The 23,001-nt window shown below is 40.5% G+C and overlaps 4 protein-coding genes across 24 annotated transcripts; 3 read left to right on the top strand and 1 right to left on the bottom strand.

The window, feature by feature from the left end:
• The first annotated feature begins 18 nt into the window (after positions 1-18).
• Positions 19-2,908, top strand: LOC110187694 (serine protease inhibitor 88Ea-like). The gene is made up of 3 exons (XM_020957129.2): positions 19-127; positions 1,430-2,397; positions 2,485-2,908. Exons 2-3 carry the CDS (start codon positions 1,438-1,440, stop codon positions 2,776-2,778), a joined length of 1,254 nt encoding a protein of 417 aa, XP_020812788.2. The 5' UTR covers positions 19-127; positions 1,430-1,437; the 3' UTR covers positions 2,779-2,908.
• A 1,504-nt stretch (positions 2,909-4,412) lies between these two features.
• Spn88Ea (Serpin 88Ea) lies at positions 4,413-8,515 on the top strand. 6 transcript variants are annotated; one of them, XM_086830060.1, is made up of 4 exons: positions 4,413-4,606; positions 6,785-6,920; positions 7,044-8,051; positions 8,112-8,515. In XM_086830060.1, the coding sequence occupies exons 3-4, from the start codon at positions 7,065-7,067 to the stop codon at positions 8,406-8,408; spliced, it is 1,284 nt and encodes a 427-aa protein (XP_086686186.1). In that variant the 5' UTR covers positions 4,413-4,606; positions 6,785-6,920; positions 7,044-7,064; the 3' UTR covers positions 8,409-8,515. The 6 variants fall into 6 exon arrangements, with proteins under 6 accessions (XP_086686186.1, XP_020812759.1, XP_086686187.1 ...); XM_086830061.1 differs by having other exon boundaries at positions 4,477-4,606; positions 6,785-6,834; XM_086830062.1 differs by having other exon boundaries at positions 4,477-4,606; positions 6,785-6,974.
• Positions 8,516-8,887: 372 nt separating this feature from the next.
• On the bottom strand, positions 8,888-17,212 carry LOC110188119 (putative divalent cation/proton antiporter TMEM165). Of its 15 annotated transcripts, none has more exons than XM_020957696.2 (7): positions 17,154-17,212; positions 13,207-13,506; positions 12,860-13,150; positions 12,603-12,743; positions 10,926-11,504; positions 9,676-9,855; positions 8,888-9,621 (listed from the first exon to the last, which is right to left on the bottom strand). In XM_020957696.2, exons 2-7 carry the CDS (start codon positions 13,384-13,386, stop codon positions 9,442-9,444), a joined length of 1,551 nt encoding a protein of 516 aa, XP_020813355.2. In that variant the 5' UTR covers positions 13,387-13,506; positions 17,154-17,212; the 3' UTR covers positions 8,888-9,441. The 15 variants fall into 15 exon arrangements, with proteins under 15 accessions (XP_020813355.2, XP_086686175.1, XP_086686176.1 ...); XM_086830049.1 differs by having other exon boundaries at positions 17,042-17,202; XM_086830050.1 differs by having other exon boundaries at positions 17,098-17,177.
• Kpc1 (Kip1 ubiquitination-promoting complex subunit 1) lies at positions 16,950-22,898 on the top strand. Of its 2 annotated transcripts, none has more exons than XM_020957695.2 (11): positions 16,950-17,500; positions 17,555-17,801; positions 17,936-18,081; positions 18,219-18,959; positions 19,011-19,293; positions 19,357-19,660; positions 19,782-20,200; positions 20,478-20,591; positions 20,649-21,299; positions 21,360-21,966; positions 22,041-22,898. In XM_020957695.2, the coding sequence occupies exons 1-11, from the start codon at positions 17,343-17,345 to the stop codon at positions 22,358-22,360; spliced, it is 3,990 nt and encodes a 1,329-aa protein (XP_020813354.2). In that variant the 5' UTR covers positions 16,950-17,342; the 3' UTR covers positions 22,361-22,898. The 2 variants fall into 2 exon arrangements, with proteins under 2 accessions (XP_020813354.2, XP_020813353.2); XM_020957694.2 differs by having other exon boundaries at positions 16,997-17,500; positions 19,357-19,672.
• Positions 22,899-23,001: the final 103 nt, after the last annotated feature.

Raw genomic sequence — 23,001 nt, 5'->3', positions numbered from 1 at the left:
ATGACCGTCTTCGCCTATCGTTATCGAAACCAAACAACCGCTTTCGCTTCTCTTTTTTTAAAGCTTTAGAGCCTCAGTTCGTTGACGGTCGTGTATTAGTGGTTCCAAACAGTCCTGGGATTAAAAGGTATTTATTAGGCTTATTTTCTGGCTGTATGCGAATTAATTCATATATTACAAAGTAATAATATTAGATTTACTTAAAGTCGAACAAGTTTTACATTTTCTTACAATACTTTTGGATTATGGTTAAAATGTATAAGAATTAAAAACATTCTTACAGCGTGATTCAGCCTATCACAAAATGCATAATATTGGTTGTTATCTCCGCTACTTTGACCTCTGGGCCAGGAGCTATAAATAATATGGTATTCCCGAGATACAACATTTCCAGGAACCCAAGGTTTCGGAAATCAATCAACGGATCCAAGAATTTCTAAATTGACAAGACAGGTCAAAAAAAAAAACATTACGGAGCCTTACGCGATTAAGTTTTTAACCTGATAAACAAAATTGGTACGTGATGGAAACTTTTCGTTTTCGAATGAGCATGTACAGAATCTACAGACCAAGATATTTTAAAATCAGTCGCGTTTAGTCTTCGTATAAAAAAAGTCTAAATTTTGTCGCCCTGTGCTATTAGGCACTGCTTTTTAACTCGGAATAATATATCTACATACATACATCCTAGAAAAGTATAACGAGAACGTGCTAAGTAGAAATAAGTTTGTATAATTTAAACAATATGGCTCTGATATATTTCAATAATTAATGAATGACTCCGTGCTGAATAACAAATGAATCGTAAATTAACATTTTATTTAGGAAATATTTGCAATTTCTGTATCTCTTTAATACACTTGTTCGTATACACCGAAATTTGGTGTTTATATGTGTTTGTATGTATGTATATAAAGCTAATCGATTTCCGATACGATCCTATAATTAAATTGCAAGGGTATATAAACATCGTCTTCCTGAAGTTAGTATCCTTCCTTTTTGACTACGCAAACTAGTCTCTCAGTTTTGAAGCTTTTTAAATGAATCGTTGCAGTTTGTCTTCTATATACTCTCTTACGTGTATATGTGGGAACGGGCCGGATCGGACGAAAAAATATAAAAAGTATATATATATATTATATGAATATAAAACTGTAAATATAAAATTTATAGGTGAATGAAATGAAAGCAGGTATTACTTCAATGTTTTTTAACATAAATATATATAATTTATATTGTATTAATTCGCATGATCGAAGTTTTACTTGCAAGGGTATAGTAACTTTGTCTTCCTGAAGTGTTTCCATTCTTGTTTAAAATGAAGGAATATATTAATTCTTTGTATAACCTTTAATATTTTTAGGTGTTGTTTATATTTCTAATAGATACATATTTCCGTATTTATGTACATATGTATGTATATTTTTAGGCCATAAAATGAACATTCTCAGCCAGACCCTCCTGATGGTTTTACCTGCCCTTGCCCTAGCCAGTTTGTGCGATGTGCCCGTAACCCCAAATAATTTGGTCCCTCGAACCAACCTATACCAGAGCCAGAAGAACTTTGCTGTGTCCATGCTGGATGCTATTAGCAAACGGACTCCAAGCGGAAATTTGTTCCTTTCTCCGTACAGCACGTACAACGCACTGCTCCTTGCCTATTTCGGTTCCTCCGGGGAGACGGAGAAGGAGCTTGTAAGGGTGCTACATCTGGACTGGGCCAGCTCCAAGGAGATGGTGCGCAGTGCCTACATGGTGGAGAAAAAGCTCCTTGCGTCCCGTTTGCGTAAAAATCCGCTGGAATTCTCCTCAGTGGGCCGAATTTTCTACGCCAAGGATCTTGAGCTGGGGGAATGCCTAAAGGATCGCCTCTTTAACGAGTACGCAGCAGTTAACTTTCAAGGACAGCCGGACGAATCGCGCAAAGAAATTAACGCCTGGATTGCTAACCAGACCCACAACCAGATCCGTGACATGCTGAGCGAGGATGACATTACATCGCGCACGCGAGTGGTCTTGGCCGATGCAGCCTATTTGAAGGGTCAGTGGGTCAGCAAATTTAAGATGGAGAAGACCTCTCAGCAACGGTTTTATACTACCGCATCCGACTTTTCAATGGTGCCTATGATGAAGCAAAATGGTACCTTCTTACTGATGCTGGACGAAAACCTAGACGCCAAAGTTCTGCAGATGCCTTTCCGCACCTCCTACGAGACAAATGGGAAGCCCAAGTCCGACATCTCAATGGTGCTCATTCTGCCTTCAACATCCTTGGATAATGTGGTGTCGAAATTGAACCCCGAGACTCTGCGACAGGCCTTAAACTTCGCTATGCCGCGGCAACTCGAGCTGTCTGTGCCCAAGTTTGAGTTCGAGCAGCGCTTGGAATTGATTCCGGTAAGCTTATGCGACAATTAGTGTATAAAATCAAATTCTTTGGATCCATCATATGATTTCGGCAATAATCCATCATTCCTCTTCTAGATCCTTAGCGGAATGGGACTGACCAAGACCTTCACCCCGGCTGGAACCTTCAAAGATTTAACGTCTGAGGGTATTGTTTTCGACGACGCCCAGCAGGTGGCCAAGATCAAGGTCGACGAGGAGGGCAGCACAGCGGCGGCGGCCACCATTCTTTTTTCTAGCCGCTCAGCGCGTCCGGTGGAGTCTGAGACGTTCGAGTGCAACCATCCTTTCCTGTTCCTCATCTACGATGAGACCAGTGAGTCAATCCTGTTCACGGGCATCTACCGCGATCCCAAAACCATGAAGGCGTAAGTCTTGGGTAAATTTTTTTGTTTCGAGTCTACAGTTAATAAATTCTTGTATGTAAATCGTGTCTTATACTAAAAGACACTTCAACGCAATAAAAACAGCGTATTGTCACTATACGTTTTTTAAAGTTCTACTTACAGTTGATTTCTTATAAAATATTAATACCTTTTACGGTGAGATAAAAGGTGTGTCCTTGGGTGTGTTTTAGCAATCTAGTAAAATTAATATGATAAAGTAGTATAATATAGTAGTCCGATTTTAATAAAATTGCACACAATATTGTAGAATAATATAAATTGTGGCGAGAATAATAATAAAGTAAATAGTGATTTGGTGGTTTAAATATTTCGGCTGAAAGTCACTAAGTGATAAGAAATTACTAAAACACTTCTAAAATTAACTTAACATGCAAAATGTAATAATATTATCATAAATACAAAGTTAGAGTCAATAAAATACAGTCGAGTCCTGATAATGCGAAATGGCAAGGGGATCCCTTTTTTTTACCAATTTGACGGGAATTCTATTTAACGGGGCTCAAAAACTAAAGAGTCGAATAAACGCGGTTTTTACATTTCACATCATGTTTACATATGTACATATGTATTTAACTTTATTAAAATTAAGCGAACACTATAAGTATGTATGTACATTCATTTGTACGTTTTTCAAATTAAAGGAAAATTTAACAATAACATAAAATTATAATAACAAAAAATTAAACATAAAATTATAAAAAACAAAAATTTAGGCTTTAAAATAATTGGTCATTTTTGATTGCTTGGTGTTTTTTTTCCATTGCGTTTTCTAAACCTATTAGGTTGCCAAAGACACTATTTGGCACATCATGGTTCGAAAAATAATGTTTAAGTTGAGGAATTATGCTCTGGCTTGTAAATTCGTTAAAATTTCTTCTCCATCGGCGTCATCATCGTCGTCACTTTCAGAATTGTTGGGCAAAACTTCTTCCAAAATTGGCTTGCATTATAAACTCTTTTTTTTCTGTAGAATTGATGTTATTGTTGATGAAGCGACATCGAATTGTTTTGCCACCTAAATTTTTTTTGTTTCATTATTAATCGCTGAAATAATGTTTTGTTTTTGCGCGATTGGCAACGTCTTATGCGTACGTTTTTGTGACATTTTCACAGGACGATGTTACTCCGAAAAAAATCAGCTAACTAAACGAAAACAGCGAGGGAAACACAAAATTCATAATGCATAGCGACATATAGGCGGCATAGCTGACTACAAAATCTAATGGTGCTTTAACTACAAAAGAATTTCGCATCGCATTACGATTTATAAGAGGTTCAATATTCTTTGCGTTGCGTCAAATAATACGAATTAACGAGGGGACCAAAATGTATGGTATGGTATGGTGTATTTAAGAATTAACGAGTTTTTTTCAAGGGGACAGAATTTCTTTTACGAATTATTGCGATTTTCGATTTAGCGGGGTACGATGTATAGGGATTCGACTGTATATATGTATATAAAAATGCAGTTTTGTGGCTTCCCTTAAAATTTTTTTTAGCTTGAATAAAATCTATCTATTTATGTATCTATTTAGAACTATCATTTTATGTGATATTTACAAAAATTGTTGCTGAACGTACCACTAAGTGCTCATATCCAGTGTTGTAAGCTTCGCAATTTTGTTGATATGGTAGACGGATCAGCTGTTTCTCACCGATGGTTTATCGATATCCAAGCCGGACTTAAAATGATTTTGGACTGATATTTGGCCACCGAGGTCCAGTTTTAAAATTTAAAGTTGTAACCGCAGTCGAGTTGACCAGACGTGTTTTTCGGTCTACAGTTGAAGAAGGTATTTCCCAGTGTTTATTCAGTGCTTTTCGAGTGTTTGTCCCGATTCGTTCAACTCCCCCGAGCTCGTTACGATCACTCAACGAATAGGGTCGGCATTAAAGCGTAGCCTATTTCTGCAATACTAATCTGCATATTGGTGTATATATATGTCTGTACATATATAATATAATTGCATACTCACTAGTTATAGATATATGTACATACATATGTATATGGATACTTATGTACATTTGTCGCACGCAATTGAAGTGAGGTAATGAATTGTATTATTTTGGTAATGTTAATACCTGAAACTTTGTGGTATATGTATGTACATACATATGTATCCGCATTAACTCGAGCTTGCGTTAAAGACCTCTTCGAGCAATCGCTCTAGTGCTTATCTGTGATTATGACCTCGGGCATCGATTGGCACATAAATAAGCCAGCTTTGAAGATTCAATTCCAAGAATGAATAATATTTAGAAGCAATAATAGTATTCGAAAATTCCAAGAATGCAGCACAATCTAATGAGCTTAAGAAAACTAAATTATACTTCAAGTGGAAAATTTAATTTTAAACATAGTGTACTTAAATACATATGTACATATATATTTATGTATGGAAATGTAATACAAGCGCATGCCAAACCTCTTACAATAAATTTATTACAAATAGTCTAATCTTAAATTTTTATAGTTTTAACTTCAGCTTTACAAAATGATAATTTTTTTACTCGATATTTGAAAAAGATAACCAAATTAAATATTTGGTTGCGAATCTTTGTGGATGCGCAAGCGACTAGAATGGATTTTACCAAAAGTTGACCTTCTTTCGGATCAATAGTTCCATGCTTCACTAAAGCTGCCTTACTTTATTATTCGTTATTGATCATTTTCAATGGTGTTTTGTGTATTTTTGTCCATATACTTTGACACCCATTAAAGCCAAGTTCGAGGCAAATGACATGTCTGCTTTCCATCAATCATAACTTGTTGTTCAGTATTTTGGGATTCTCCCAAAAACTTCAGTGAGCTAACGAAAAAGTATATGGGAAATAGACGCGCATGCGCAGTTATCACACAAACGTTGTGTCTGTGTAGGGTACAAAAATAATTACAAAATCGCCAATACAGGGTCAACAATGAGTATACGCGGTAAAATACGAAACGCCAACAATTTGTGCCGTTTATGAATCACATACTATATATTGTGGCGTTGTCTGCCGGTGGGATCCGCGCAACCGGTTGGTGGAAATGTTAATTTTGGGTTTTTTTTACTTGTATACAAAGCGCTGCTGGCGCTGCAGTCACGCAACCGCAGACATCGTCATCGCTCAGCTGGTAAAAAGCTTCCACTCCCAACCTGCAGAGCCCCTTTCATGCTCCGATGCTGCATTCGAACACAACAACAAGTGCTGGCCACAGTTCATTATGTTTCGGATTGCGAATTTCGAGTGCAGAGCGGCGGTGAAACTTTCACTTTTTTTGTTTCATGTCGCGGCTGCAAAGATGTTGCAATTGTCGCCCGAAGATAAAGTAAATAACTAACCACTCGATGGACTGGAAAAGCTTTCGAGATGAATCAGTAAACTGAAGCGATCCAATTTGAATTTAATATATGTCTTGGGATTTCCGACTTTATCTCAAGGACTTTGGAAGAAACTAAACAAGATAATGCACAGAGTCACACCTTCACCCTTTTCAAAATTATTCCACGTTCGAAATAAAAAACAGTTATTAAACAGGCCGTTAAATTAACAAAGTCTGGAATAATATATAGAAAAATTTCAGTGCTAACGAATAACACCGATAAACAAATATACAAATTTTAATTTAAATAGACGGGGAAAATAAATACTTAATAATTTACAAATCTATTCTTATATTTTTATCCTTCTAAAACTGTATAAAATTAACTGACTGCCGTTTAACTGAGCTATTCCGGTCGATAAATATAATTTTAAAATTGACTAGATGCCATCTCCTAATGAGTGTAAACAAAAGATTTAAATTTAACTGTTCTCTTAATGATTGGGGTTTTTCTATTTAAAGCGTGTTGCTCTCTTGGAAAGCATTTTCTGACATTAATTGTCAAGGGACGTGAATGGATGGCGGGGAAACCTGGGCGTCAACAACACTTTCGGAGAACTGCATAAATTTACCCAACTTAAGTACTTCTCTCTGGTTTTTATAGGTCTCTAATTACTTCGCCGGGACATACATACACAAGAAAGCAACCAAAAAGTAGAGTCGATGATATCAGTTACTTAATATTCAACAGAGGCTATAGGCCGATAAGCCGGCTAAACCTCAGACATTCGAGCCTCAAGGTTACCTGACGCATTCCACCTTCTCTTTAGGATTTATTCACACACTATTAGCTAGTATTTTGTATATTATTTACTTTTAAATAATAATCACATCTATTTTATATTTCCCTTTACCGGTTATAGAGATTTCCCACCAGTCACAAAATGCATATCCTCAGCCTATCCGTGCTGGTGCTGCTACCAGCGATCGCATTAGCCAGTCTCTGTGACGTTGAACCCAACTCGAATTTCCTGGAAAAACGAATGAACCTTTATCAGGGCCAGCAGAACTTCTCTGTCTCCATGCTTGATGTCATCCGGAAAAGCACTCCCAATGAAAATGTTTTCTTTTCGCCGTACAGCACCTACCACGCCTTACTGCTGGCCTATTTCAGTTCCTCCGGGGAGACGGAAAAGGAGCTCGCTAACGTGCTTCAGCTGAACTGGGCCGACTCCAAGGAGATGGTGCGCAGCGCCTATTTGATAGAAAAGAAGAACCGTGAAATCCGCTCGCACAAGATGCCACTGGAGTTCTCGTCGGCGGATCGCATATTCTTTGGCAACAATCTGCATCTGACTCACTGCGCTGAGACCCGTCTTGCTAAGGAGATCGTCAGGACGGATTTCCAGAACAAACCAGATGTGGCGCGCAAGGAGATCAATGACTGGATTGCCAACACGACGCACAACCAGATCCGTGACATGCTCAGTGCCGAGGAAATCACCAGTGACACCAAATTGGTCCTGGCCAACGCAGCCTATTTGAAGGGCCAGTGGGTTAGCCAGTTCAAAGCGTCAAAGACAGTTCCGATGCCCTTCTACACGTCTGCCTCCAATTTCTCCTTTGTACCCATGATGCAGCAGAAAGGCACATTCCTGCTGAACACCGATGAACAGTTGCGCGCTCACGTCCTCCAAATGCCTTATCGCACCGTTTTCGAATCGGACGAACAGCCAGATAGCCAGCCGGATGACAAGTCTGACATCTCCATGGTGCTCATCCTGCCGCCCTTCAACCCCAACTCGCTGGAGGACACGCTTTCGCGACTGAACACCGAGACCCTGGAGCAGTCGCTTAACCAGGCGATGCCGCGCGAGATCGAGGTGTCTCTGCCCAAGTTTGAGTTTGAGCAGCGCCTGGAATTGGTTCCAGTAAGTTCACTGAATATCCTACTCCATTGTAAACTAAAATGTTTCCACCTATTATTATAGATCCTTGCCAGAATGGGAGTCACGAAGATCTTTGGCAAGAACACCGCCAACTTTGACGATTTGACATCCGAGTCGATTTCCCTCGGCGATGCCAAGCACGTTGCCAAGATCAAGGTGGATGAGGAGGGCAGCACCGCATCGGCAGCAACCGTCCTGTTTACGTACCGTTCGGCCAGGCCCGTGGAGCCCGCCAAGTTCGAGTGCAATCATCCATTCCTTTTCCTTATATACGATCGCACCTCCAGCTCAATCCTGTTTACAGGCATCTATCGTGATCCTAAGACACTCAAGCAGTAAATGCAGCGAGTTCGCAATTATCCTAACCAAATTTTGTCTTGACTGTAAAAGACCTTGTAAACTTCTAAACATACTTTAACGATAATAAATTATACCCATAACAAGAATTTAATGGACAGTTGAATGTGTGTTCCTTCCATACTTCGCATTAACAAACCTCAATTAAAAAAATTGATCGCTCTGTCTCCGTCTGTTAAATTTTTTTTTTGTCTATTCGATTGTTTTGATTAACAAATAATAACCACATTTATTGGGCGATCAATGCAAATAGTTTTAGTTTTCTACTAACAACCTGGGACAGAGATATTTGAAAATGCCATTCCCATTCGGGCACTTCTCTGAAATGGCTTGGAACGTACATACTGGTTTATGTACGAGACAGGAAAAGTACCATTTGAATAAGTATATCGCTCAACATCAAGTCGAACATCAGCTTAACTAAACATTTTCTTAAACTCCATAAAAAACACTTGACCAGATAATGTTTTGCTCAATTTACTAAATTCTTCATACAAAACACGTAAATAATAAAAAATTTACAAAGTTTTATTTTGGGATGCTTCCATTAAGTAAACACTGCTTCTACGTAAAGAAATATGCAAAAAAGGATGTTATTTCAATTTTGAGGAGCTTCGAGGCAACCTGGTCTTACTAGCACACTTATGTATGTACATATGTACAGTCATCTTTAATACTTAGAACAAAACCGAAAGCTGGGCGAATAGATCAAGACAAAACTAAACGATTGGATAGGAATTGGATAAGCTAAATTTGTATGTCATGGCCGAGGTGAAAAGCACAGAAGGCACTTTTGTTTTCTTCCCTTAATTTGTGTGGTTTCCTATAGTTGTTTGGCAAGCAAGATATCATAAATACATATGGATCCACCATCTTCTCTTTTAAATTCATCAATACAATCCCACCCATTATGCCTGGGTGCTCCTCAAACGAAAACATTGGACTACAACTAAATCTTCGAATATTGTGGGGTCGTCAACTGGGCAATCTCCTCTAGAGTTCCATGGCTTGCTGTCTAGATGTCATCCGGGGGCATGGCGACAGCGTAGATGGCAAAGCCGATGAACACAATGCCACCCACAATGGTGACAGTGCGCACAGAGATTTTGGAAGCCACTAGACGACCTCCAATCACAGCCAGGCCAGTGCAGATGCAGTGGCCAATAATACCGCCAGCTATAACGCCATAGACGTCCTGCAAAAATAAATAGTTTTAAATTTGGACTTTCAGCTAACTGCCTGTTCTTACCTTGCTGGCTGCGAGAATAATAGTGGTCAGTTGGGAGCGGTCGCCCCACTCGGCCAGGAAGGTCATTGTGAAGGCCTGGGCCAAGATGCGCATGGTGAAGTAGGTGGCGCCGCGTTTTTGTGGACGACGACGGCCGCTCTCGGCGTCGTTAACCAGGGCAGCGTTCACATCACGGTCCAGCTGCAAAAGAAGACATCGTACTTAAGGATTAGCTTAGAAGAACCTGGCGAAAATGGACGATGTCGATGAAAATGTGCGCAAAAAAGGGGAAGAACAGATTATAAAAAAGACATTGAACGACTTTGTGAACAGGAAATTTTACCACTTTCTTTTACATTGATGTACCAAAAGAATAAACTTAAATAAAGCAAAAATAAAAAAAACGATCACTTCATAACAACATGCAGAGAGAGAAAAGATGGGTGACAAATGTGCGCCAATCAAATGGGAGTGTGGAATGGATATAAAAGGGAAGCAACCTAGTACAGAGGCCACAAAAACCAAATGCCCAAATGACTTCAAGTTAATTGTTAAGAAATAAATCGATGTCTATGACTTCTCTTGTGAATGTGTGTTCCATGAGTGTTGTGTCTGGGTTTTTTGTAGGCAAAAAGCACGTGAAACGAACATGATAAAGAAACATTTAGCATTTGTCGGTTATTGAATATTATTGCAGCCTCGATCACATTTACGTATGTTATATAAATACTTACAAAACTGGAATTGATTGATAGGGTTTATCACTTAAATTGGCATTTGCTCGAATCATAATCACATACCAAACGATTTCGCTAAAACCCTAAGCTGTATTTGTACAAATTTTAAAAAAGCCACGGACTTCTATGCTTACAATGTGAATGCACATGATGTGAAATATTTTATTTATTTCAATGCTTTGAGATATGCAATATTCTTTGTTTCGCCGCTATCACTATATTTTTAAAACTACAATGAGGCTAAGTAATTTTCTTTGGTCTGATTAAAGAATATGAATAGGCCACCACAGAAATCAATTTGGACTTTGGGCTGCCGTGACAGCCCGAAAAGATGAATTGTTATACTACAATTAATTAAAAGATCCCTTAGATTATTTTCCATTACCCGTAGGAACGGGACAAGATCTGGGGTCGGTGGCATTGCTAAGCTTTAAACGGGTTTCCAATCAAAAGTTTAATCAATTCCAGTTTTGAAACATTTAGTCGAATGCGAAACGGAAACGGAGCTGCCTGGAATTTTGAATCTGGCCTGACCCGTGCTTTGAGGGCGCCATTAGACGGTCCGGTCGAGTCCCCGTTCAGGCTTCCGTTGAGGCTATGCATACTGTCGTGTCCGGCCAGCGGGGCTTGGGGCTCCTGACTTCCGCCACCCGCGGATGGATCGGTGGGATGCCCAGCCAGCTGGTCGGCATCGACGGTGGTGGTTGAAGCGGCCATGGAGTTGGTTTGTTCGGTCTGGTTCGATGATGCCGCCGAGTGGGCCGGGCTACTGTGGTAGGTCTTCATCTTGAGCTGCTCGACAATGCGTCCGCCCTCTTTTAAGAACACCTCGGACTCGTGTTGATCCCGATCCGGCTCATCATCGGTGCCAGCTTTATCACAGCTATTTTGCTTACTATTAGAAAGGGTGTTATTGTTGTTGTGGCTGCGCTGCTTCCGCTGGCGATGCTGCATGTCGGAGTCGCCAGTGGAAGTGGCTGCTGCGGCTGCGATGGAAATGGAGTTGTTGCGGCCATGGATGAGAGCCTGCTCGCTGGCATCCTCCTTGTCCGAGTTGCTATTCTTCCGCTTGGCCTCCGCATCCTCGTATTTTCTGCTGGCCTTCCGCAGCAACTGATATATCCCAACAGCCATTGTCAAATGCGTTAAGTATTTCGATTTTTGTGTATCAAATTGATCGTCGATTACGAGTTGGGGGACAACGTTAAATCAATTTAAAAATTTCGTTTTGCATAAAGAAAAAACAATTAAAAGTTGACATTAGCTAGAGATAATCGATCTGCAAATTTTGATTTTGATTAATATTCGGGTGGAGTTTTCGGTTTGGCAAAAAAGCGTTTCCATATCAAACGACTTTCTGGTTTAGTACGAATTTTCATTGATCGAAAAACCTTCAAAGCTCGCTTGTTGTTTGCTGATATGCGCCGCAAATCGTGCAATTAGTCACATAGGCTTGAATGGGTGATCATGTATGTATGTGAATTTTTGTATGTTTGATTATTAAAAACAAATCAAAAAGGGAGCTCTTCGCAAGATAAAACTGTGGATAATGCGGGGTTTCATTGCCGATTTGTTTGCGCCTTTTGTTTTGATTATTCGAGATCAACTATCAGGGGAACTTTAAAAGGTGTTTGTAGTTTTCTTTGTTGTGGTTAATAAAAAGTTCTTAATTAGCATGCCATTAAGATATATAATAACAATTATGAGCAGTTTGCGTAGTGTATAGGCAAAGACCTTATAATGACGCGAAATTAACACAATACTTTTTTTTCACTCGGATTTAAGGTGCATCTGGAGAGAGGATAAAATATTCTCAAGTATTCTACTTAGATTTTTTTCGCAACTTAAATTTATGCATTGTTATTATAAGGTCTTTGGTACAGGTTAGTAATTGATTCCTTGTCGTATAAAGCGAACTTATGGCGTTATAGCTCAAGTAAGACTGGTATGGATAACCAAAAGCAGTATGAGTGTGATCGCTTTGGGCATTGAAGTTTTTATTTTGTCTGTACAAACTTCCAGTCAATTTGATAGATAATAAGTGTAAAATAAAAAGTCAAGCGCTGTAGCTATTAACAAAAGCAAAACCAAAGAGTATAAAATAAAACAGGAACAAGCGAAACTACTTGAAAGTTAAAATATATAGGAACTAGGTAACATATATGTAGCACCTCCAATATGTACAAGGTATAAGCAAAAAGAACCACTCACTTCGTCCTCGCGCTTGCGCAAATCTGTTTGAACCTCTTCCAGCTCCTCCTGAGCATCGGTTGGTTTCATTTTGTAGCCATCGTACAGCATTTTTAAGCCGAATATTAAAAATAATGCAGTTGAGATATAATACGTATAAATCTGTGGATAAAAAGATATGCAAAGAAATGAGTTTATTTGGATTTGATTTGTTTAGTCCTCAAATCAAACAGATCTTACGCATATTAAGGTTAAACAGAGCTAGAAATCAACCTTACCTTAGGAATAAAGTTAGCTGCCATGCCAAATACGCATGAGAGTACCGTCATAAGGGCCAAGGCGGCGATGGCACCGCCAAAGACAATCAAACGCGGATGGCGCATGGCCATTATGGCAGCTATAAAGAAAGTCTTATCGCCTAGCTCTGTTAATAGGATAACAGAGATCGATGCGGTGAACGCATCGATAAAGGTTCCCTTCGATTTCGACCGTTCAGTAGATTCCTTTTGTTTATCCGCTAAATTGCTCAGGTCCGTGGGCTTGTTTATATCCACTGGCATGTCCAAGTCCTGGGGAAAATACTAAAGTTGATCATTTTTCGGGGCAATAGAATGGATGGACCTACGTTCTGTATTCCAGATTGAATGACTGCATTATCGTCGCCATCCGGCTGCGCTTCCGCCGCACAGATCGTGCCGAATGTGAGCACCACCATCAGGGCCAAAGCCATGTGCCATTTGGCTGAGCGCTTCAGGTATACGTTGTGTCTGGTTGTCTGCCAGAAGTAGGATTGATTTTGTGACATCTTGGTGCTGTCTGTGAGTGGGAACGGTGGTTCCTCTAGGCCTGCCTCATGCAACTGTTCTCGGAATATCCGCTGTACTTTAATCTTTAGTGTAGTTACGTGTCCGTTACTCGCGAATGACTGCAAAGAAATGAAGAGAACCAGCTCAGAGTTTCGCTCACTCGCACGGGGTAAAGTAAACTGAACAAGGCACAATGTTTATGGCTAAACGGCCAACGCAACAAGTGTTCTCCGCGGCATTATTTGTTCGAGGCAAACAGAACAGCACCCGTGTGTCTGTGTTTGGCCAAGTCAAAAAATTGGGCTCCAAGTCGGGTGGTGTGCAGAGGGGGAAGGTTGGAGCCCAGATAAGCGGTCGGCACTGCGTCAAGTGTCGTCTGATATGGTCAATCAAAGTCACTGCTCTCGGTACGGCCCAGTTGCCGAAACCTTGTATATTCCTCGATCCACCAAGATCACGTCGCACGCCCGACGGATCAATACGTAAGAGGCAAAATCACCCCAGCTTATCGATTAGATAATGATCAGCCAAAATATTAAGGAATCAATGGGATTTCATGAAGAATGCTACATGCTCTATTTGCCATATTATACAGTTTATCTGGATAGTTGGGAGGTACAGTGTCGCCTCCCAAATATTTGTGTTTAACTTGCTTAGATCGCAGTTCGTTATCTTTGAAGTTAACCTCCTCCCAAATTAAGTTCTTTAAGATGATATACGAACTTAAAGGGTTCAAACAGGGGGATAAGCACATTATTTATTTGTATTTATCATATATGTATATGATGTGTTTGTCAAAAACATTTCATAATTGATATATCAACAAACAAAGCATTCAAATTCAGAAAGCCACAAATAAAGGTATAATTATTGAGAAAATGTTTATTTAAATTTGTAATAAAAAGTAAATTAAAAGTAAATAAAATTATGAAGTTCCTATTGCTATTGTCTTTTGCTAGCGAAAGTGTTAAATTAAATAATGAAAGCGACACTATTTCTATTTAAAGTGACAGTTTTTCCGTTAAAGAACCCTTAGAGATAGTGTGTATAAATATAATATATATTTACGTGACCACAGAACCGTCAAAAGTTATAGGGTAGTTGGCTACTACATATCATATTGTATAATGTGTACATGGCAGGGGATTTCTTTCATGTTGCAAAAAAGTAAGCAAGCTAAGTTTGTGACTTTTTTGTTTTTGGTTTATTTTTAAACTAATATCACTCTAGACGGCCGACAACGTGGTGAGATTAAGCACCAAGAGTGTGCTTATTTTCGATCGTGAAAATCGAAATACTAATCGAAAGGAATTGATTTAAAACAAAGTTGTGCCTACTTGCACCAGTTTGGTTCAAAAGGAATGGGGCTGAAAGTGTTTTTTCTTTACCTAAAATATAACAGTTTTCCGCGGTCACAATTTCTTTTGTTGAAATAAATATAATTATTAATCGTCCCCTAATTTTATATCCGAAATTTTTGAGCTGAATGTATCATCACATTATTAACAGGTAGCTTTGTTGTATAGATTATGCTATCGGTATAAAAAGTTTTTAATATATATTAATTGCGAGTAAAAATAATAGTAACAGAGCTCATAAACTCATGAACTTGGTACTAATTGGTCATATTGAGATTTCTAAATCCATTTGTGGTATTTAATTCGTCAATATTTATCAATTGAAGAAAATGTTCTTAAAATATTTCAAAACTTAAAGACAAGATTATAATTGTTGGTTCAATTAAGACTTAGTCTCCCAATTCTAAAAATGTATTTAGCTTATGACAAGTGTAAATATTTATAAATTTCTTGTGAGCTATGCTTTAACAAAAATGTGTGATTTTTTTTAATTTCTGGTAGGGAAGTGGGCACAAAGGAGAGTTGAATCATGTCCCTTATCATATATCTTATTTATTATTAATCCGCCTTGTTTATAAGCGTCTGTGGTAATTTATTTGCGATGACTTGTGCTGTATTTCCCATTTGCTCAAAACAAACATAAACGGTAGTGGCTTTTTGTTCTTGTCAGAATTCTGGATTTTTTTATTATACACTTGATGAGGGTATAACGATTTTTTTCAGAAGTTTGCAACGTAGTTAAGAATACTTATGTGACCAAATAAGGAAAAATATTCCTGAACAGCATCAAAAACCGAGTTGATCTAGCCATACCCGACAGTTTCTACAGAAACTAGTCTCAGTTTTAGTTATACATATTTGAATAAAGCTTTACCTATAGTCTTCTTTATATAATGTAAACATCCGAACAGGCCTGATCACCATATCCTATGGTAGTTATAAAAATGATCTGAAAATGGTTTTATTTTTAATTATATCTAAATTATAGAACTTGCCAAAAAAAGATATATTTTAATTAAAAAGGACTAAAGTCAAAATTTTAAATTTAAAAATGTTAACAAATGTACCATTTTACTTTAATTTCAACTAGTTGTCGAGTGTTACTGTTATAATGCAAGTGTGTATCATTCGGCTTGCAGTTTGCATTCTGTATTCAAATTTTACGTCACAGACAGCAAGAGTGTATGATATATTACCTCAATAAATATATCAATATCTTTTGAAGTCGCAAAAATAAGGGGATTTACAGTGACCGATATGGAATACGTATGCATAGTAATAGCAATATTGTCTGTTTTATAGTCATTTATTATAGTAGTTAAATTTTAAAGAACATATATATTCCATGAAAATATGTCAACGATTTCGAGCTATTCCATTTATTTGAAATGTATTATTATAAAAGTATGAATAAACCAGCCTTAGGCAAATCTATTTTGTTTAACTATTCATTCTAGTCGAATTTAAATATTAATCCACTACTGAAGTTTTCGTCTCCCCCATACTAATTGTTTACTTTAGCGAGCGTGTACTGTATTCGGTTAGAGATGTACCGGGTGGCGAAAATGAGAAGCCCGCGAAAGTAGTCATTATGTAAACATATGCTGGAGTTACGTACGTCTTACATTACTTGTAATAATAGGGTATGTGGGAGGGCGAGAACTGATAACAAAAATATTAAATAGCGTGGTCGTCTAAACAATGACCGGAGACCAGCACGAACAGCGTCCGAGGCTATGCCAATAATAATTAAATAATACGTATACATACATATATCCACTTCAATTAAATTGAATTCAAATTACAAAAAAACACAGCGTGGATTGCTCCGCAAAATAACAAGAATACTGGTCAAGAACAGGCAGATAAATCAATTGGCTATATATGTACATATGTATTAATTATTGCCGCGATACGTATGTTGTAATGGGTCTTGTATTCGAATGGCATTGATTTTTATTTCCCTTCTTTTTTCGCCAATTTCTATTTTTGTTACCCGACGCAACAAAAACAACTAGAGAAGAACGGCACTGCGGCGCGTTGCTGATCACTTTAGCTATATTTCTTCTTTTGATTTTCGCTGGAAATTATTGGCACAAGGCCACCTGTGTGATTCTTAATTTATTTATTTAATAGCTGGCATAATGGGAATTGTTTAAATTGCGTTTCTCTGGCCACTTAATTGCCCATTGCGTTTTTCCGCCAAATCTAGCTATCTGCGCATCACTACCACTTCACCGCTGACGACAGCAAATTACAATTCGACTAAAAACAAACAGTAATGTACGAGACTGACACTCGTTAAAGCTACGCGGAGTTGCGATTTTAATGACTCATCTGGGGTTATTTAACTTGTTATTAAGTTAGCCGAATTCTCGGCGGTGGAACACAAAAACACACGTCCTTACATTGCGAGAATCACTTTGAAAATCGTTATCGTTCTGCTCGCAGTGCTGCAAAGCGTTCAAGTGCTGGCAGTTCTGCAAAACACCGCCAGGTTCAAACAGCTGAGACGTCGGGCTAACTTGTGTTCGGATTTGTAGCTAGACTTTTTGGGGAAAATACACAAAGCAGACAAATGAAATGACAGTGCCAAGATGTCGATATCAAAATTATTCGTGAAAGTATTCAACGAGGACATATTTGAGCAGATCGACCAGGACAACCTGTACTCCGACTTAGACGATGACTTGGAGGCCAACTGCTCCACGGTGCCAGAGCCGAAGTCAAAGCTGTCGGAGTTGTCTGTGACCAAGTTGGTACCTTCTTGCCCCCATGCCGCCTGAATAATGCTAATCCTCTCCTGCAGACAGATGACCATTGTACGAAGCTGGTTAGATGACAAGTTCCAGCAGATCCAGACGGACAGCAACGAAGAGATCCGGCGCCTCTACATGGAGACTGAGAGCCGCATCGGCCCAGATCTGACCATATTCGATGTAGACTATACGACCACCGTGCGGGTGTCCTCAGACCGCCTGGCCCTGCGCTCCCAGGGCAGCTTCAATACGGTTCGGGCGAACTGTTGTGTGTACGGCGGCCGATGGATGTATGAGGTAATCACTATTAGCGGGAGTGGGAGTGGCTATGAATTTGGGAGGGTGATTAGTGGTGGCTGACCATCGGTCAATGACTCGCCGTGGGGAGTGTGGGTCGCACGTGCGTACTGAGTACTCGTTAATATTTCCAGATCCACCTCCACACCAAGGGAGTCATGCAGATTGGCTGGGCCTCCAATTCCTGCCAGTTCAACGAAAACAGTGGCGTGGGGGATACGAAGTGGAGTTATAGTTACGACGGAAGCAAACAGCAGATCTGGCATATATCGACGAAAAAGTAAGTACCCGACCGAAAACTTTTCCCGTTTGTTTTTAATTTAATTTAAGTTTTATTACCTTTTATCAAAAGCTAAAGTATTAAGTCTGGTTTTATAAACTTTAAGTCTAAAATCTTTAATTGTGAACCCCATTCAGGTATGGCGACAAATGGCAGATCGGCGACGTCATTGGCGTGACCCTCGATGTGGACAAGGAACTTATCGAGTACTATCGCAACGGTCGATCGATGGGCGTCGCGTTTAACAAATTGCAGAAGGGTCCCGGCATCACCTTCTTCGCCGCCATCTCCCTTGGCTACACGCAGGGCATTGAGGCGAACTTTGGCAACCGGCCGTTCATGTATCCTGTTGCGGGTTTCCAACCGCTAATGGCTCGTCCCATCCTTAAATTGAGAAGGGCCAATTTGTTGATGAACTACTTGAGCAACCTTGCTGGCATCTTCTCAAAGTACAATGCACAAGCGGCAGCGTCGCCTCCGAGTGACACGGAGGCTCGGGTTTCTACAAAAAAGACAGTTTACTGCATATTCGCTACTTTGCTTATTGAGAAGTTCACGTACGAAATATTCGACCCGTACATAATCGAGGATGTGCTGCTGAACAGGATATCGGAAATGACGTCACTGGCGGCAGAGAAGGAGAATCGGCACAGCGTGCTTCAGGGACTGCTGTCGCTCTTCTGGAACTATATGGAGGGCGACGAGATCAAGTTTGTTTTGCGCAAGTTGGTTAATGGCCTGCTTGGAACCTTTACACATACGATACAGGGGCTGGACTTTGAGAAACACCGCCAGGCGCTGGGAGTACTGCACTGCCTTTGCCTGCACGAGCAAACCCGAAAGTATCTGCTGGAGCATAAGCTCTTCAAAAAGCATTGGTAAGTCCTGTTAACTAGTCAGCGAACCGCGATTTAATTTTGCCTTGTCAGCATTGCTTTTTTCCTTTACATCCATCCGCTGGAGTTCTACATCATGGAGGAGCTCCTGCCTGACAGCATGGCCTGGACGGAGGGCATCGATGGGCCTAAGGACAAGTATTTAACAGTAGTGGACAAGGTGCGCAAGGTAACAGAGCCGCTTTATGTGGCGCAGAAAGACTTTCTGTCAACACTGTTGATCAACACGGATGGCACACCGGAAAGTCCGTCCAGTCGGTCCATTTTCCTGACCAAATTGCGACGTTATGTGTTTGATCTCAGTATGGAACAAAGGGTGGGTGCCGCTAATACCCTGTTGATTTTATTGGAAATTAATCAAGACAATACGTTTTTGCAGCCCTTTCATGCATTTTTCTTCATGCAGTCAAGCATCCAGCATCCTTTGGATGCACCAGTGGCCCTCGCCTTTGTTTGCATTATAGTAGATCAGGTCCGATCGATGTTCAAGGAGGAGATGCCCGCAAAGAACGTTGAGGTGAACAGCGATTATTTCATCGATGGTTCGTTTGATTACATGCACTTCGATCGGGTCGGAGGTGTCCTGTCCCATTTGCGCAAGGTACATCGGGGCGACATAGATGCTCGGCTCGGAGAGGATCGCACTCAGGAGATATATGATGATGATCGGCAGAACTTACGGGGTAATGATGTGGGTATGTCTCTTACCAATTTTAGCAATTCGTAATTGACAATATAAAACCCAAACATAACCTGATTTCCAACATTTGTAAATATTATCTTACGATGACTTTTCAAACTCAGATACCACACTTTACTTGCTGGGCGAAAACATTAACAACGTGGCTGTGGTCGGACACGCGCAGGGCGGCAATAATACCACCACATACACCCACTACTTGAATCCGCGGGCCAATGGGCCGCCAGTGGTAAACTCCGCGCCGGGTAATGCGGATATGGAAGCTAGTCTCTGCGAGCTCCTGGACCTCGCCATAATTTTCTACTATTCGGCGGGCCATAAGTACATTGTGAAGATTGCCTCGGTAAGGGATGAGATCGCTGCGCTGAATGAAGTGTTAAAGGAGACGAAGTACTATCGCGAGGATATAGAACGCAAGTTAGTGGCCCTGGAGCAGCACGCAACTGTCTGCATGAACGAGAACCACCAGCACGTAATGGGTGAGCTGCGGACCAAGTTCAGTCAGCGTCAGAACGTGTTTGCGGTAAGTCAGAACATAAAAATTGTACATTATCAAAGCCACTATATATGGAGAAAATTTAGTAGTGCAAACGAATTAATTCAGAGAATTTTCGAAACATTTATCGTAACAGCGGCATAAGAAATAACAAATATTCAAAATAAATTGCATATACATTTTGTAGGCAGCGAAGTGCGTGAATCTGGTAGTGATTTAATAAAGAAACAACAGTCATTCTTAATGTAATTCCTAAGCTATAGTGAGCATTTAATATTAAAACAAGCGATCGCCGCTTTTGCAGACTCGGTCAATATCCCTGTCCAGAAAACAAATATGGCTTAGAGGTGTTGCACTGAACAGCCACAGAAGATCTCTGCTCATTTGGTTATTAGAGCGCATGCTGCGAACGCTGACGGTGAGCTGCAAATCATGAAATTTTATCTTAATTTACTAAACAATTTCCTCTCTGAAGACCGCTTCCGGTACCGGCTCGTTGTTCTCCTTCGTACCTGAGGTGTATGTGAATACATTGCCCATCCTGCTGGACGCCGTAATGGACTTCAGCCACCATGATTTGAGGACCCAGTTCGAGGCCTCAGATGCCGAGTGCGGTGTCAATTCCGCAGCAGAGTTCCTAGGGCAACACTCGGCGGACCCGCGCATTGTTCTTGCCTCTTGCAAGGACTCGCTACTGCAGGCTCTGGGCACACTCACCTGTCACAAGTCGGGAGTAAGGGCGTTGGAAAGGACCTCAAAGAGGTCACAGAGCGCCCTGGTTCGAGCTTTATTGCGTCCCTACGAGAATAGAGCCTGGGGTCAAAGCAACTGGTTACTGTTGCGCTTTTGGATGGGCGAGGGATATGCATATAAGGATTCCCGCCTGCCATCTGTCTGGCAAGGTGGGTCGATACCTTTGCACCAGGGACTTTGTAGGAGTCGCTCCAAGAACGAGACCCACACTGGACTGCTACACAACGTGGCCCCGGCCAATCCATCGAAGCACTTTCAACGACTAATCGGTGCCAAGTTGGTGGAAGACGAGCCCTTCGCCACTGCTTTCCTCAATTCTGTGCTAAGTCAGCTAAACTGGGCTTTCTCCGAATTCATTTTACTGTTACAGGAGGTACATATGACTGTTCACCAACCTAAAAGCTAATTCATCGGATCAATTTTATATTCGCAGATCCAGAACACCGCTCAGCGACAGGAGAACACTCTTTTCGAGCCCAAGCAACTGAGGATTTGTTCCATGTGCTTTGAGCTGACTGTGTCGCTAATGCGTTGCCTTGAAATGATTATTACAGTAGCACCGGAAGTTGTAACAGACGACTCTCGTCCAAACAGCGATCTCCTTCTAAACCGCATCTGCCAGCTAATCAGTCAGGTTCTTTCGCGCGTGACGGTGCCGCCGGGCTGCTTCCAGTTCGTGGTGGACATGTGCTCCGCTGATTTGAATGCCGTGACCCACTATCCCATTATCACTGCCGCTTTGGGCATCCTTTTAGCTCTGATGCAGGAGGAAATGGAAAACGAAATGACCCCACAGATTGTGACGAGGGTATCACGGGCATTCCTCACTGATCCCAGCTTCCAGTTCGCAACTCTTGAATTTGCACTAGGAGAAATACGAACCCCTCTGCTGGAGCAGAAGAACATTCCTCGAGGCAACTTCGATCCGTCTGCCAGACCACACATCGATCCGCTGACAAACGATGTGAGGGTACCTTTACCGAACAATTCTAAGCGCATTCGTGCAGATCCACCAATCTTAAAGTTTGCCCTTAATGATTGTGAGTATATGTCAGCCATTTGGGAACTATAGTAGCATTAAACAATAATTTATAATTTATATTTCCTTTTTCAGTTCCATCCCATGTGTCTACGGTGGAAGTTGACAATGTGCGCCGACTAATCGAGAGTCTGCGCGTTAAACAGACACTGCTCTCAGACATAACACTGCCATCGGAGGACTCACTGTGTCCCATCTGTTGCGCCAAGCCCATTACCGCAGTGTTCACTCCCTGCCGGCACCAGTCCTGTAGCGACTGCATTATGCAGCACATGATGAACTCTAAGGTGTGCTTCTACTGCAAGACCACCATTCAGACCATCGAGACGCTTGATGGCACGCTCATCTACTCCAGCGACGAGGTCGTTCAATCGCCCATGGCCGAAAGGGTCTAAGCGCCAACGCTTCCCACCGAATGCAATCGAGGAAACATTCCTGCGAGAGCACAACCAAGTCTAGTCACTACGCTTACTGTGTACATATATTCGTATATATCGTGTTGTTTCGTAAAATATTTATTTTAGTTTTATGCATGCTTGCCATAATTATTCGTTCAGATGTGATATACGCCATAGATGCAGTGTTAAGGAGTGGAAAGAAAGCCACAAGCTGAAATGAAATACGAGACAGATTCCAAATTCAAAATAAATTAAGTAGCACAATATTTGAATCTACCTCCTACTCCCTTTTTTGTTCTTTACACAGTTTTGCTGCTTTAGGTTGCTAATTCTTTTAGTTATGTATTGAGCTTGAACTGTCAGATTTGCATTTAGTTAACTACCGGCTCATGGGCCTTTAAAGTCAACACTTTACATGCATTTATTTACGTAAACAAAACCTAAATCTCGATCTCAATGTTAACGTGACAGGAATCTCAGAATATATTTCAGTTTCCAAAGAGTAAAGAAATAAAATAATTCTTAAAAAAATAAACTTATTCCCTTGTTTTGTTGGTGGCAATGAAAATTGGGCATACACAATGATATAATAACATATTTTTACGATATTGTATTGGAAAATGAATAGAAATGGTGAC

The sequence above is a fragment of the Drosophila serrata genome, unplaced genomic scaffold (genome assembly GCF_035046125.1).
Source record: "Drosophila serrata isolate PLE 108 unplaced genomic scaffold, ASM3504612v1 contig_228, whole genome shotgun sequence".
Lineage (NCBI taxonomy): Eukaryota > Metazoa > Arthropoda > Insecta > Diptera > Drosophilidae > Drosophila > Drosophila serrata.
This window is presented reverse-complemented; position numbering and strand designations above follow the sequence as displayed.

Excerpts from the sequence above, each read along its gene's own strand:
- Kpc1 (XM_020957694.2), top strand. The coding sequence starts at position 17,343 with ATGTCGATATCAAAATTATTCGTGAAAGTATTCAACGAGGACATATTT. Across the intron at positions 19,294-19,356 it reads ATCTCAGTATGGAACAAAGG|CCCTTTCATGCATTTTTCTT; the intron begins GTGGGTGCCGCT and ends ACGTTTTTGCAG. Across the intron at positions 20,592-20,648 it reads GCATGCTGCGAACGCTGACG|ACCGCTTCCGGTACCGGCTC; the intron begins GTGAGCTGCAAA and ends TCCTCTCTGAAG.
- LOC110187694 (XM_020957129.2), top strand. The coding sequence starts at position 1,438 with ATGAACATTCTCAGCCAGACCCTCCTGATGGTTTTACCTGCCCTTGCC. Across the intron at positions 2,398-2,484 it reads AGCGCTTGGAATTGATTCCG|ATCCTTAGCGGAATGGGACT; the intron begins GTAAGCTTATGC and ends TTCCTCTTCTAG.
- LOC110188119 (XM_020957696.2), bottom strand. The coding sequence starts at position 13,386 with ATGTCACAAAATCAATCCTACTTCTGGCAGACAACCAGACACAACGTA. Across the intron at positions 11,505-12,602 it reads TGCGCAAGCGCGAGGACGAA|TTGCTGCGGAAGGCCAGCAG; the intron begins GTGAGTGGTTCT and ends GGGATATATCAG. Across the intron at positions 9,622-9,675 it reads TTATTCTCGCAGCCAGCAAG|GACGTCTATGGCGTTATAGC; the intron begins GTAAGAACAGGC and ends TTATTTTTGCAG.
- Spn88Ea (XM_020957100.2), top strand. The coding sequence starts at position 7,065 with ATGCATATCCTCAGCCTATCCGTGCTGGTGCTGCTACCAGCGATCGCA. Across the intron at positions 8,052-8,111 it reads AGCGCCTGGAATTGGTTCCA|ATCCTTGCCAGAATGGGAGT; the intron begins GTAAGTTCACTG and ends CTATTATTATAG.